General features: G+C 44.2%; 1 protein-coding gene across 1 annotated transcript in view; it reads left to right on the plus strand.

Annotated features, from left to right (window-relative positions):
* Positions 1-14,402, plus strand: part of LOC142959874 (unconventional myosin-XVIIIa-like) — a 58,423-nt gene that overhangs the window by 17,655 nt on the left and 26,366 nt on the right. Inside the window, exons 17-27 of the mRNA XM_076101378.1 lie at positions 2,389-2,559; positions 3,377-3,473; positions 3,911-4,103; positions 6,258-6,344; positions 8,076-8,214; positions 8,948-9,107; positions 9,196-9,382; positions 10,223-10,448; positions 10,594-10,703; positions 11,817-11,882; positions 13,347-13,475. Of these exons, the coding sequence (XP_075957493.1) occupies positions 2,389-2,559; positions 3,377-3,473; positions 3,911-4,103; positions 6,258-6,344; positions 8,076-8,214; positions 8,948-9,107; positions 9,196-9,382; positions 10,223-10,448; positions 10,594-10,703; positions 11,817-11,882; positions 13,347-13,475 (1,565 nt within the window). The remainder of the gene's footprint in view (positions 1-2,388; positions 2,560-3,376; positions 3,474-3,910; positions 4,104-6,257; positions 6,345-8,075; positions 8,215-8,947; positions 9,108-9,195; positions 9,383-10,222; positions 10,449-10,593; positions 10,704-11,816; positions 11,883-13,346; positions 13,476-14,402) is intronic.

Consider the following 14,402-nt stretch of genomic DNA (forward strand, 5'->3'; position numbering starts at 1 on the left):
AGTGAACACAGCTTTTATTTATTTATGGTTTGTTCGGACAGATGCAGTATAATGTATACAGACGAACTAAAAACAGCTATCTAATGCAAGTGTTACAGCTAACTGGAGACATGTAGTACTTATTAGGAAGTAGGATGTATTGAGGTGACTCTTGTAATGTGTGATGGATGCACTAGCACTGGGATCTTTAAAAGGAAATTACGCACTAGCAGGCGTACGCAAGGTTTTATTAATCAGAATATTTCTTTGGCGTACGTTCATTTCCTAATTCCTGTCCACAAACAGTTAGTGTTAATCAATGCACTGTTTTATAAACGAGGCCCCTGGTCACTGCCGAGCAGGTTCTGCTTTGCCCTGGCAGCACCCATGTGAAATGATATGAGATGCATTGTATTTTTTTTCATCTTCAACAACTCAGGTTGACCTTATTAATCCTTAATGATTGGATCATTATATATAATCAAAGCACAGCGGAGACCACTGTCTGAGTCTAATGGTCATGGAACAGTGAAACATCTAAGGACAGAAAGAATGAATCTGATTTTGGCTTCAAGTCTTGACAAACATTTTTTCATTGTCATAAGAAAGCAGCAGAGGCCTAATGGGAACAGCGGTCCTCTTAAACATGAGGGTTTGTTCCTGTCTTTGAAGCTGTTTGTATGATGAAACCTAATGTAAGAGACGGTTCTTCTCTTTCTTCTTTGCTATAAAGTAGGAGATCTGCCTCCCACAGCATTTGACTCTCGGTTTACAATGAGATACCTGCTATTTTAAAAGGCTGTCAAAAAAGATTTGTATTATGATGAGATTAGCATTTATATAGCATTTCCTCAGTATGAAATGACCTTGCTTAAGATCAGTTACAGTGGGCTGTTGGTAGGATTGCATTTTACTGTATTTTGCAATGCAAATGTAATTGTAATGCACATCTATTAGCTTGATGGCTTTCAGTGTTTTGGAAGCAGTTTATCAGAATGATTGACAATTCACAAGGAATAATGGAACAGTGAGTGTGTATTTGGTGCTTTTGACATGTTTGTTCGCTCTTCACTCTCTGCCTGCAGTGTAATTGCTAAATTATTTTCACAGTGATCCCCTCCAGCTGGCTGCCAATCTTTCTAATGGCAGCACAACACCGTCCAGGAACACTTTGAAAATGTTCAGCAATTATTATCGGCCCATAATACCGACGCTTCACAACATCTAATCTGCGAATGACTGGTAGATTTATGGATTTGGACTGCTGTCTTCCTGTTAAACACACCGGGGTTCTCATGAAGAAACAAGGCATGATGGGATAAAGGTTAAGCCCAATAGTCAACACGTTGACGGCAATAAGAGTTATGTCTCCCTGTCAAAGGGAGTATTTCATTTATTCATTAAGGTACTCAAATCATAATCTGGTCCATTAAAAAACTTTTTTTTTTGGCAGCTGGTTCTTTCACTGTGATTGATTGCCACAAACATTATGAAATATTATAAATATTTAGTGCAGCTTCGTAGTGGAACACAAGAGGGCAGCACTGGTCTCTTATCCGCCAAACCTAATTAAAGGGACCACCTGGAATGAACTTGCGTCTCCCTTGTATCAACACTTCGATCTAATAAGTGTAGATAAAAAACGGCTAATCAGACTGCGAGTCTGGATGCTATTAAGGGCAAGTATTATAAATATGTAATTATTTTCTAATCTTTAAAAGTTGTAAACTCTGTTATGTTTTGATTCAGTAATATCCTCAAAATATTGGCAAAACCAATTTCCTCTTTTTGATGATTTACCGGAATTTCAATAACCGTGGTGGCGAATGTCTATCAAAGCAAATATTCAAATGGCTGTACTTGTCTTGACAACATCCTGCTTATCATGAGAAGTGCGCAGGGCTGCTGCGGTGTTGATGAAACCGATAGAGCCCACTGCTCTCTGCGTGAAATCCCCCATTTCCTCTCTCAAGTCTCTGAAGATACCACTTCATGGTGGATTAAAACTGAAGCTTGCACTCATATCTGCATGTTTCCATCACTCAGCCACGAGAATAACAGAGGACTTTATGTCAATACATTAATTGTGTCCCCTAATTATAAGTTTTGCTTTCATTCTCAAGATAATAAAAAAAGGGCAATTGTCACTTCAACTTCACAGACTTCTTTTTGAACATGAAACAACAGTAGTTGAAGCGAGTGGATATGCCTTCTTTTTTTCCTTCAACTGTGGATAAAATGTGAATGTTCAAGCCGCTAACATTGGAGCATGCTTTTAGTGCGTGTTCTCACCAGCTGTGTCAGTGTCAGCTTGACCGGAGACAGGCTCGTCACAAAGCTGCCGCTCTAGCCGTGTGCCTGGGGTAGTTGGCAGAAGGGCTAATGGAGGTTTTCATGCACGTGTCTCAGCTGGCAGGAAACAATTTGCACGTCATGAGTGGGCCCAGAAGGCCGCCTACCTGCTGGGCTGCACCCTGGAGGAGCTCTCCTCCTCCATCTTCAAGCACCAGGCCAAGGGCACCCTGCCCAGAGCCAGCTCCATCCGCCAGGCTTCGGACGAAAATGGCACAGCAGATGCAGGTACTCCACAGACCGCATTTACCAACAGACTATTTCCTCCTATCCCCCCCCCCCGCCCCCCCTCCACTCTTCTCTTTGTCACTCTGTTTCCACACACATGCACACGCATACGCCCCTGCTCATCACTGGAGGGAAATTGCATGCTCTGGAGAAAGTACAGCTTATCTTAGTAATGAATACCACAGCTTTACAATGGCTATTGACAGATAAGTACACACACTGTGTCGGGACAAGCAATTTTGGATCTGCTCCTCATTCATTGTCCTTGAAATCATAATTGCCTCACATTGATTTTTCACACGCTTTCCGTCAAGACTGCGGCGCGCTTTGAAGGGCACGAGGATACAGTTAAAAGTCTGTCACATAAGGGATGGACAGAATTGACCTCCGCGTCACCTTCCCCGTACATCCCCTCGCACACGAACGTACAGACATCGACGTGCGTGTGCACATGAAAATATCCGCCAGGCACCATGGACTCACTGTTTTGTGTGATGGTGGGATGAATTAGGAGTTTTAACAGGTGGCCATTGCCGCGAGGCACGGACATGAGGATGCGCCGGTTGATCTGACCATTTCGGAAACACCTGAGTCCTAAATGACCCTGCTTTACAGAGACTATTACACACCCAATTTGAATACATTATGCCTGCCTTTGGGCATAATACGCACAAATACGACTATTTTGCACATGGTTTTAGAAACAAATGTTTGAGCTCTTTCTTCATCTAATTCAACTGGCCCTCATGTTGTTTGTCGATGGAGATGTTGTGAGCTATTTCTGATCCGCTCTTGGTCTGGCTGGCTCCCATAGCAGGATCCAAGGCCAGGACCACGGCCATGGAGTGTTTAGAGGCCATGGCATCGGGGCTTTACTCGGAACTCTTCACGACCCTCATCTCTTTAATAAACCGGTTAGTATTTCTGATCCTGTGCTCTCCCGAAGCCGTGGCAAATTGAAGATGGCATGTTTTTGGCTGCACCGTTATATAATGGAATCGTGCAGACTCCTTGTGACATCTTTGATATGCTTCTAAATCTTGGCATCTTGAATAGAATCTTACACAACTGCAGTCTTTTGGGGTGTTTAAGCGATGCCTGTCCAGACAGGGTTGGTTTTTAACGGCTGTTATGGGTAGTTTGGAAGTATACGATACTGTTTTAACTTTAGCTCTTGGATTTAGCTTTTCGAATAGAACTAGGGCTATGTTTAGTGAGGGTTAAGGTTAGGGATGTGGTGGAGAGAGCTAAGGTTAAAGCCAGGGGTTATATGCAGCGAATGCAATCAATAAAATGTGGTCTAAAGCATCTCAGTGTGTGTGTGTGTGTGTGTTCGCCCTGTGTGCTTCAGGGCCTTGAAATCCAGCCAGCACTCCCTGTGCTCTCTGCTCATTGTGGACACACCGGGCTTTCAAAACCCCAGGCTGGTGAAGCGCGAGTGCGGCGCGACCTTTGAGGACCTATGCCACAACTACACTCAAGAACGCCTGCATTCCCTCTTCTACCAGCGCACCTTCGTTCAGGAGCTGGAGAGATACAAAGAGGTAAGGACATGTGAAGTGTGCACGCACAACAAAACCCAGCCTCGCTCTGGCTGTCTCTTTCTTCCTCCTACCCCTCTCTCTCTCTCTCCCCCTTTGTCCGCTGCTTTCTCTCAGATAAGTCAACTCCAATAGTGTATGCGTTCACACATCAGATCCCCCCCCCCCCAACCTGCCACAAGCTGTGACAAGCCAGTGTAGTTCATGTGTTAGACCTTTCTCATTAGCGATGCCAGCCTTCACCTCTTCTGCCGAGATCAAAGGAAAGTCACTCACAACTGCCTTTGGGAGACACGCCCAGCTGCACAGCGGTGTTGTTACAATTCTTCTTCTGTCCTCCCTTTGAGTTGTGTGCAGCAGCGCTGGACCGATATAACAGACCTACAGTCATTCCTAAGAAATCAAGATATAACTATTAAAGATTTCCTTTTCTTTCATCGTTAACATAAATATATGTATCCATTACGGCTGCCCCGACTCTTAATATCCTTATTTAAAACACGGCTGGTACGCTAAAATCTTGATCATATTAGTTTTAATACTGCGAGCAAGGATCCTGTGATTTCCCACCCACGCCCTCCGCCTGGGAGAAAGAGAATTGGAGCGAAATGAAGTATCGCATAAATCTGTGTGTAGTGTAATACTCTCTTGTCAGTGCAACTTGAAAATAAAATAAGCTGTGAAACCGTCATTGAAAACTGGGTCAAACTCATTTAACACAGCACACATTATCAACAACAGGGACATGCAGGTTAAACTGTGAGGCACACAACGGGCACATGCTGGCACATATTGTCTTTATATTTTAAATTCTGTGGATGTTTTTTTTAATATCCTCTGCATATTGACTTTGCATGGCAGAGAACAGAAATCATTTAGGCTACTTCACATACACTGTCAACTGGAACACTGGCATCTGTCACGGCCACACTAATAGCACTGCCAGCGCTTTCCCTGCCTTCCTAGTGCCGCCTGCACTTTGTCACTGCGAGCTGCCTTATGCCCGCTTTGCTCCGGTGAAGGTAATTTACTGTATTTATTTCGTCTTTTATCCCCGAAATCTTATTATCTGCAACAGTAATGAAATATTTGAGAGTTTCCATTTACCAATAGGAGAAGCAGCCTTCGTAAATGCCAAATGTTCTTGTTATTATAATAGATTTGTTGCGGCTTTTATTTATTTATCTAATATGCTTTGTTTTTTTCATTCAAATATCCATGAAAATCTTGGGAATTATTATGGATGCCTGCACATTCACGAGGTGCATGGGCCCAGCTGCCCCCAACACCATGAAGGGGAATTAGGATTTTAAATTTGTTGCATGACTGGCACCTGTGTGCATACTGTCGTGGGATGAGCGCTGGCCTCTATTGTTACATGTGGAGAACGTCCAGGATCTGGGGCCAAATGATCAAATGATCTGACAATTATTTTTTTCGTTTAATTGTTCGGTCTGTGAAGTATAAGAAAATAAAATATGGCAATTATAATTTCCCACAGTCCAAGGTGAGGTGTTCGAATGTCTTTTGTCAGACCAACGCTCCAAAACCCAAAGATGTTGAGTTTACTATCTTCTATAAAAATAGAATAAATCAAATCTAGGGCTCATGGGGGAATGGGATCAGGGTTGTGTTGGACCATCAGCGATGCTTAATCCTTCACACTCCTCAGTTTCTGGGTAATCGGAACCTCCTCCCTCAACACCATGGATCCTTTTAGGGACTACGACCAAAACAGGAATTGGGCTGTGGCGGTCAAACTGTGGTTCCATAGTTTCCTGGGTTTCTTGAAAAAGTCCTTGTGTTGAAGGGGTTGCTCAGAAAAACATCCCATCCAGGAACAGTCTCATTCCTCATCATCTGTTTGACCATATTTCATGAATGTTGCCCCCCAGCTTGATTAAATATGCTTGTCTATATCCGTAGAAACCCATTAACCCAGGCCTCTGAACTAACCACCATGATGAAATCGATGTCAATCACTGAGTGACTTTTGAAATTTGATTCCAAAAAATAATCTAAAGAGATCCCTTTTTTTTTCGAGTTTCTTTTATATGCACGCTCCAAAGAAAACCCCAACACTATTTGAATCTCCTGTTTCTTTGATTTCACATCCTCACAAGTCATTAAAGAGCCAATCTGCCTGTCGTCCTTCAGGAGAACATCGAGCTTGCCTTAGATGACACGGAGCCCAGCACCTCCCTGTCTGTAGCAGTGGTAGACCAAGCCTCAAGCCAAGCGCTGGTAAGTTCAGTGTCTCCATGTGTCTGTTGTCTTCATCTCTGGCTCTCATTTCTGGGTATTTTCATGCATAAATCTGCAGTCCTTGATGATCTATTTTCACAGGGTTATCTGAATCTTCCTTTTTCAATCAACAATAAATGCCATCTTTTAGCATAAGATGTTTTTTCCTCGTGTGAGTTTTGAAACATTGAAAGGTGTTTGGCAGAGGCTCAAACAGGAGGGTAGGAGCCGGAACAGAAAGGTTATAGAATTGACATTTAGAAAGAAAATCGATGTTTGCCCTCTGCAGCCTGTGATCTGCACCATGGAAACAGAAATGGCAGAGTTTGAAGAGTCATAGATCACTTTGGTATAATTCCAATGTGTTCTCTTTGAGTGCTTTGCTTTTTATAGGGTCCACTGTCTCACGGGAATGTCATCAGAAGAAATTGAACTGTAGTACATCCCACTGAAAACCAAAGGGGAAGAAACACAGATCCATCAAAGTCATTTCTAAAGTCAACTTTAAAGATCTGCTGCTCAGAATGAAAAGACAGTTTGATTCTTTTTTTTTTTTCTCAACTCACACATGTATTCATTTTTTTTTTTCTTCTGTTGTAGCTCAGATGTCCGTTATCGCAAACAGCCTTAACGCTCAATTCATTGCCTCGTCGTTGTCATATGTCTCCTCCAAACTGATACTCTGTGTTGTATTTGAAGTCAGCGCTGTGTGCACTGCTGATAAGGATGTCTCCAGTGTAACTTCCTGATAGCTGCTAAAAACATTTTTTTTAGGTTTTGTGAGTTTGGTTCCCCAAGCTCCCGGGCTGGATTCAGGCGTCAAGCCATGCCAACGGAGCTGGCTGCCTCAGTGTGGAGATCAATCTCCCTGGAGCTCATTGTCATCCACAAAACAACAGTGTCTTATTTCATCATCTAAACGTATAGGACTCTGGCAAAGGTTTAAGAGCAAAAATAGAAACAAACACAGTGTGCTTTTAAAGTGTAATGTAAAGCTGCACTGTCCAATAACACGTACTTGTTATTTATCGTACATGGACACAACAAGAACCTTTCTCATGCACTTATTCCATGATCATCACTGCCGGAGTGGGTTTTATTTCCTTCTCTGTGCTCACACTAATTGTAATACTAATTGTATTACTTTTTAATCCCCCCCCCCCCCACCACTCTCCGTATTCATGAGCTCTTTTTTGTTTCCATTTCGATTATAAGGAAAAGCTAAATTGATTACGCCATTATCGCAGCAACTGCTGGAGGGTGCAGAGACCACAAATTCTTTTGAAACTTTAATTTCGGATGCTAGTTTTGCTCTCGGGCCTGTCAACAACCGGCTCATACTGGTAAAAACATCCCCATCACTTTTACTGACATTTAGTAGAGAAGAATATTCAAGGGAACACTGACTATAGGAGGCCAGCTCTCAGAATCCTTCACAAGTAGCAGTATGTTTTAAGTACCCAGAAAGTGGATGAACAATAAACCCTGAAACACCCTCCGATTTATTCATGTCCTTGTGGCAAGGCGGTGGGACAACGTGTAAGGGACTGTTGGTAAAACAATCTTTTTGAGTCAAATAAATCAAATGGAAAGTTAGCTAAAGGTACAGTGATCATGGCAGTCTTGGTGAGATGTTTTTCTACCCTTGTGGCATTGTTTCCGACAGTAAAACGGAGCATTTTGTGTCCCCGCCATGATTGCACTAAGGAGCTATGACCGTTTATTCGACAGGTACGGACGGTGCGAACAGATGAGGCTCGGGGCCTGCTGTGGCTGATGGAGGAGGAGGCGCTGCAGCCCGGAGGGTCAGAGGAAACCCTGTTGGGACGTCTCTTTAGCTACTACGGACCTGCTGAGGGCGAGAGCAAAGGCAAGGAGAGGACAAACACACACAGACACACTTGAAGCTAATACAACAGCCTTTAGTGTACAGACATTGACTGGTAACTCTTATTTTAAGGATTCCAGTCGACCTTTTAATAAAAAAGTGAATATTTAATCCAAATGTATTTGATGCCACATTAATATTAATGATCTTGCCAAACCGAATAACGGGGTGCAAATAAACTTGCTTGGTGTGAACTTTCGTCTCTGTTTTTTTTTGGCATGAAATACTATGTGCAATGTGTGATCATATGTGAGCGCAGAATCTTTCACGTTATTTGCCAACTCTTGGTACAGCTTTAATTTTGGATGAAGACATTTCACCATGCATTTTGTCCCAATATATCTGAGACTACAGTTCTCCAGTGAAGACTCTTTTGTGTCACAGTAAACCTTATTGTATCATGCATACAAAATATCCCAACAGAACTCCATGGAATTCTATAAAAGTGTTGTTTCAAAATTACAAACCAGATTTGAGCTTCTCTGTCTAGTTTATCACCTGTATCTTTTTGATTGTCTTTTTTTTCATAGTCTACCACATTTTACTAACACTGTAAGTTTATGTAGGTTTGTGACAGCCTTTGCATATACATAGTAATCAAGACAAGACAAACCCTGCATACGACTTTCCTAAACTCCTAAAGGAGACTGCTCGTCTCTCTGCGTGACGTACAATGAGCCGGGGAATCTCACATTGCTTCCTGCGTTCCCATCAGGTCACACTTTCCTCTTGAAGAGTGAAAAGGATCATCATTTCCTGCTGGGCCACAGTCACGGGACTGACTGGGTGGAGTACGATGCCTGCGGGTGGCTGAACTACGCCAAGCAGAATCCAGCGTCTACCAACGCCACAAGCCTGCTGCAGGACTCCCAAAAGTAAGCGTCACACATGCATTGAGGAGGTGGGGAAGGGGGGGGGGAGTTTTAGACCAGACTTGAGGCTGAAGTAGTGCATCTGTTGCAGGAAGATCATCAGCTCGTTGTTCACGAGCCGTGCGGCTGGAGCCACTGTGCTGTCCGGGTCCATCGCGGGCCTCGAAGGCGTTTCCCAGCTGTCCTTGCGACGGGCCACCAGCATGAGGAAGACCTTCACCACAGGGGTGGCTGCCATCAAGAAGAAGTCCTTGTGCATCCAGATAAAGCTTCAAGTGGTGAGAGGAGAGGATGAAACTAATCAATCAGTCTTTGTTTTTACACTTTTGTCCACTGTCTAGTTTCAAAAACATCATGTGCCTGTACTGCCAAGGACGCTGAGAATCAACATCCCGGTCTGCATCTTTTTTCATTAATCCTGTTTGTGGTGGGAACTCGACAGGTTGATGTGATGAGTAAATCAAGGCTCATCGTTGTGCATTTGTATAGTGGTGTCCTTTGGACACCATAGCCGACACAAATTGCCCTACGCAGCTTTAAATGAAATGGATGGGACGACGGCCAATATTTGGGCTGCGCTCAGAGACGGATTTGAAAATGATATTAGGCCCGGTGTTAGTGTGCTATGAGAACAGCTCTGTCTGCAGCTATTTTGCTTCCAACCCTTCTGCGATACACTGGATTATTTTCACAGACAGCATTTTATGAAAATGAATGTTTCTTTCTTTTTTAAAACGCTGTTTTCTGCACACGGCGTTGTTATGGCAAATACATGAGGGTTGAGATATGGTTAGGAAAGTTGACCGTGAGGTGTGGACTCCAATCCAAAACAACAATTCCCACAAATACTGGGCTGTTTGCTCCCCAAACCTTGTACGTATAGTAGCAACAACCAGATGAAAGGAAAGGGTGAAACACTTTGTGGACAGTAGATTTAACCAGCATGTGACCATTGAAGCACAAAGTACTTACTTAATGTGATATTGTAAGGTTTACGATGTCTGAAACTAATATGTGTAGCATTTGGTTGCTTTATGTAAAGCAGCTAGGCTACTGATTCCATGTAGATACGCCTGTGGAAGATATTGCATTGCACTGCTCTTTTTTTTTTCTTCCAGGATGCTCTCCTTGACATGGTGCGGAGGTCCAGGACTCACTTTGTTCACTGCATATTGCCGAAGGCAGATGCCCTCAATGCTCTGACTGGATCCCTGTTCAAAGGAGGGGAATGCGAGGCTCAAGGGGAGACTGGAGATCCCGGCTTAATGCAGCTCGATGTAGCCCTGCTCCGTGCTCAGCTGCGCGGCTCCAAGCTGTTGGATGCTCTCCGGATCTACAGGCAAGGTGAGATTACTGCCTATAACTCACATGCTAAGGACGCACATAGAAATACAGACCTCTACTTTCTTTTTTTTTCTCCCGACGTCCCTGTCACACTCTACAAACAATTCCAGAATCTAATGTTGTTGTTCCATGCCGACCTTTGCAGGTTACCCCGATCACATGGTGTTCTCGGAGTTCCGGCGGCGCTTTGACGTGCTGGCGCCGCACCTCACCAAGAAGCACGGCAGGAATTACATTGTGAAGGACGAGAAGAGAGTGAGTCAATCAACGCGGGAGGGAAATGTGCAGCTCCGCCAGTGGCCAAGCGCAAGTGAAGATTGATGTTGTGAAGAGGCAGCTTCATTACATCTGCCCCTGATTTGTCAGCAGTCAACTGACAGAGAAATAAACCCTCATTGATCAGAGCCACTGGAATTATCTAATCAACTTAACCTTATCAGGATCCCCTCCCTGTTAAAGTGGCAGATCTGCAGTGTGGCTTAATATTTAGAAAGTGCGCTCAAAGCAACAAAATACCATTCAAGAAGATGTTATTGTCTTCTTTTGTGATCTGGGCATTGAAAACTAACTGCCAAGGTTTTTCCCCTGTCGTTTTGACAGTGCAGGTGTTTCACATCTTTAGTGCTTTTGTTTTAAATGTATAAATAATGATTGTGCACTGGACCTCTGCGAGAGAAGCCCTGGTTGAAGTGCAGTGGAAACAAATATAAAAGTTTGTTTTTAGAGAGAAATGAGAGCGAGTGAAAGAATGAGGTTGACGGGAGAGAAAAGCTCTTTTCCCCCTGTGTCCCCTGTTTTGTGGCTGAGTTTCTGTGGAAACGCTGGCAAACAAAAGCCCCTCAGTGCTCGTGGCAAACCTCTCCTGGTGTAATCTAGATGTGGTCTTTCAGGCTGGAGGCTCGAGTAGAGAGAGGCGGCTGAGACAACAATACACCTACAGCACACAGGCATGTGGATGGACAGGGGGAGGCTCCAGGCTGGCTGATGGTGTACCTCTGCATCGACTATGTGCGTTCAAAGCTGCAAGAGGGCCGAGACCACAGAGGGGGTCGTGAGGAATATGCCAGGAGCAGGTGGATTATGAGGGGGACAGGTCGTAATTGCGTTGTAGTTGTGAGGTTCTAAGGAGCCAAACTTTTCCTGTGCTTACTGAATTCCTTTCAAAACAAAAGTCCAGCTAGGAATGGATGCAAGAGAAGAAGGGGGGGGGGGGGGGCACGGCACGGCACTGTACCATTAGTTCAGCATGGCAACTGAGAGCTGTGGACTACTGAAGTGTTGCGGTGTCAGTAGAAGTTCCCCCTGGATGCAGCAGTTGAAAGACTAAGCGTGTGTTTTTGTTTCTGTACATGTGTGCCTTTACTCCAGGCGGTGGAGGAGCTACTGGAGTCCTTGGATTTGGAGAAGAGCAGCTACCACATGGGTCTCAGTAGGGTAAGTCATGCCACCGCATGTCAAACGACTACAACAGCTTTAAAACGATTGAATAAACCTTTGCTGTAAATCGCTGCCAGTTTGACTCCTCTCAAAGCTCTAACGCAGATAGCTGCAGTGCAAGGCTCTCTTTATCCTTGTATTTTTTTATTTAAAAAGACACTTCACTGTCTGGGGGGAGTGTGTCTTTCATTACACCTGTCCCTCCTTGAGGTTTTCTTTGTCATCCTGTTTTTTGGAAAGTTGCCAAGCCTTTCCCCTTCTTTCAGTCGTGTAGCCAGTGGCAACCCGAGAGACATTTCTCCACCCTGCCCGACCGCAATTCTCCCTTTCTTTTCAGGTCATTAGAGCAAATTCTCGCAACTGATGGTTCTCTTTGTTTTTCCCCATGACCGTTGTAAAGTAATCACAGTAAACACTGCCTGGCACACTGAGGTCTAATCCTATCAGCCGGAAAGTGGCCATCAGCCAAGAAGGAAACGAAAGGGAACAATAATGTAGAAAACGGTGGAACTTGTGCTCCCAGATATGTGCGCTGCGCAGGGTTCCTTTTTAAAACACACAACTCGAGAACGGTTCGGAGGCAGCTTCGCATGGAGCCACACTTTCGAGTGTGAAAAGGGCTCAGAAGTAGACGAGCACAGTTGGCCATTCGCAAAGCGTTTTAGTGGCGTCCTAGCAACCTGGCTCACTTGCATGCCAATTACACCAGCCCCCATGTAACCTTACGGCAGCGGAGTCACAGCTTTTTGACAGCCATTAGAGATGGCCACGTGTCTGAAAAACAGCACAGCCAAAGATATCTTTACAAAGTACTGCATGCGCCTGATGATGACAAATGGCTTCTGCTCTGGCCCCCACGAAGCAATTTGAAATGTAATATTCACTGATGTCATTGAATGCATCACTCCTCCCAACTGGTTTGCAGATTCCCCGCCTTCAGCTGCTCCATCATTTCCAGCTTCGGCTTTGTTAACAAATCACATATGGATTTGGTCATTTGTAAAGCATTGGGACTTGTGCAGAGAGACCTTGGGTGGAAACAGTCCGTCATCCATCTATTTTAATAGCTTGCTGCCATCATATCTGGAATGCATTCACAGTGCCCAATCCCTCTGAGGCCGGTGGCGTGATCTGCTTTATATCGGCTGTTTACCTGTGTTTTACTTTTGGCCTAGATGAGAAACAGACAAGGCTGATTGTCCGAGATAATAACTTAATCACAGCTTTCCCACTTAGATAAGACTCACTTGTCCGTGGATTACACTGCCTCTTATTGATTAACTGCTTCAGTGCACTTATTTACTTATTTCTCTTTTTTTTAAACTCGGTTCCGTTTATATTTTGCTCTAAAGCGCTGCCTCTAAATCCAATTTCCCCCTGGCTAAAATAAGCGTTACACAATCTCTCACTCATTTTGTCCATCGCTAATAAATTCATTTGGTTTTATGTGTTTTGTTCTAGTTGTTCTTCAGAGCCGGCACCTTGGCCAAGCTGGAGGAGCAGAGGGATGAGCAGACCAAGCGTAATCTCACCCTGTTCCAAGCTGCCTGTAGGGGCCACCTGGCACGGCAAGCCTTCAAGAAGAGGAAGGTAGGAAAAGACTTCACATGAGACGAACGGCTTAGTCTTTAATTAAAGTTAGTCTAAGCCCGAAACACCAAAGGTGTTGACATTTAAACTGAATTATTGATCTGGCGAGACAAGTTTCAAATGCAAAAAGGCATTTGATACTTAAGGTAAAGTAAGGTCCATCAATCAAGGTCCATTTAGCTGCTTAGCTCTTTTTTTTTTTTTTTATTAGGTAGGTGGAGAATGAATGGAATGGGCCCCAGAGGCCTTGTTCCCTACGACCCCACCAGGAGTTGAGAGTTCCTTGTTCACAGCTAATTTTAGTGCATGTTAGCTCTGCTCTTTGGGTAGATCCAACCCACTCTGCTGCAAATCTTCAACTAATTATAAACCTGTTCTCTAAATCTGTTGCCCTCTCCTCCGTACCTCCTGTTCGGTAATCCGTCCAATCAGCTCTCCCAGGGGGATATTTGAAAGAGACCCGTCCACTTTCTGTTACGTTTCATCAGAACTGCTCCTCTTGAGTGTAGCCTTATCAAACATACTGCTGACTCACACACCCATCTGCTCCGCCCATCTTCCATCTCTCTCCCAGCATGTGATGGGTCCATCTCTCTGGACCTCATACATGTCCCCCTGTGATGTATGGGGCCCCACAGTGCTTCTCCCTCTCTGGGATTACTATTTAAGTGAATGTGCTGCTTCAGCTGGCTAGTGATGAACCAGCAGAAACGGAATCAACATCGTTGCTCTCCTTCCAGTATTACATGCTGTTAGTGAGCAGATATGATGCCAGTAAAACTATGAAATTGTCATCTTTGCAATGAGGTAAATCAATATGACCTTTTATATGACTGGACTTCCAGCTCTCTTCTGTTGTTACTGTTTCTACCACAAGTCGAGTCTGAGTAATGGAAAATGTGGAACCAAGAGAGGCCAATGTATTTT

The sequence above is a fragment of the Anarhichas minor genome, unplaced genomic scaffold (assembly GCF_050575085.1).
Source record: "Anarhichas minor isolate MPS153535 unplaced genomic scaffold, ASM5057508v1 ptg000027l, whole genome shotgun sequence".
In the NCBI taxonomy this organism is placed as follows: domain Eukaryota; kingdom Metazoa; phylum Chordata; class Actinopteri; order Perciformes; family Anarhichadidae; genus Anarhichas; species Anarhichas minor.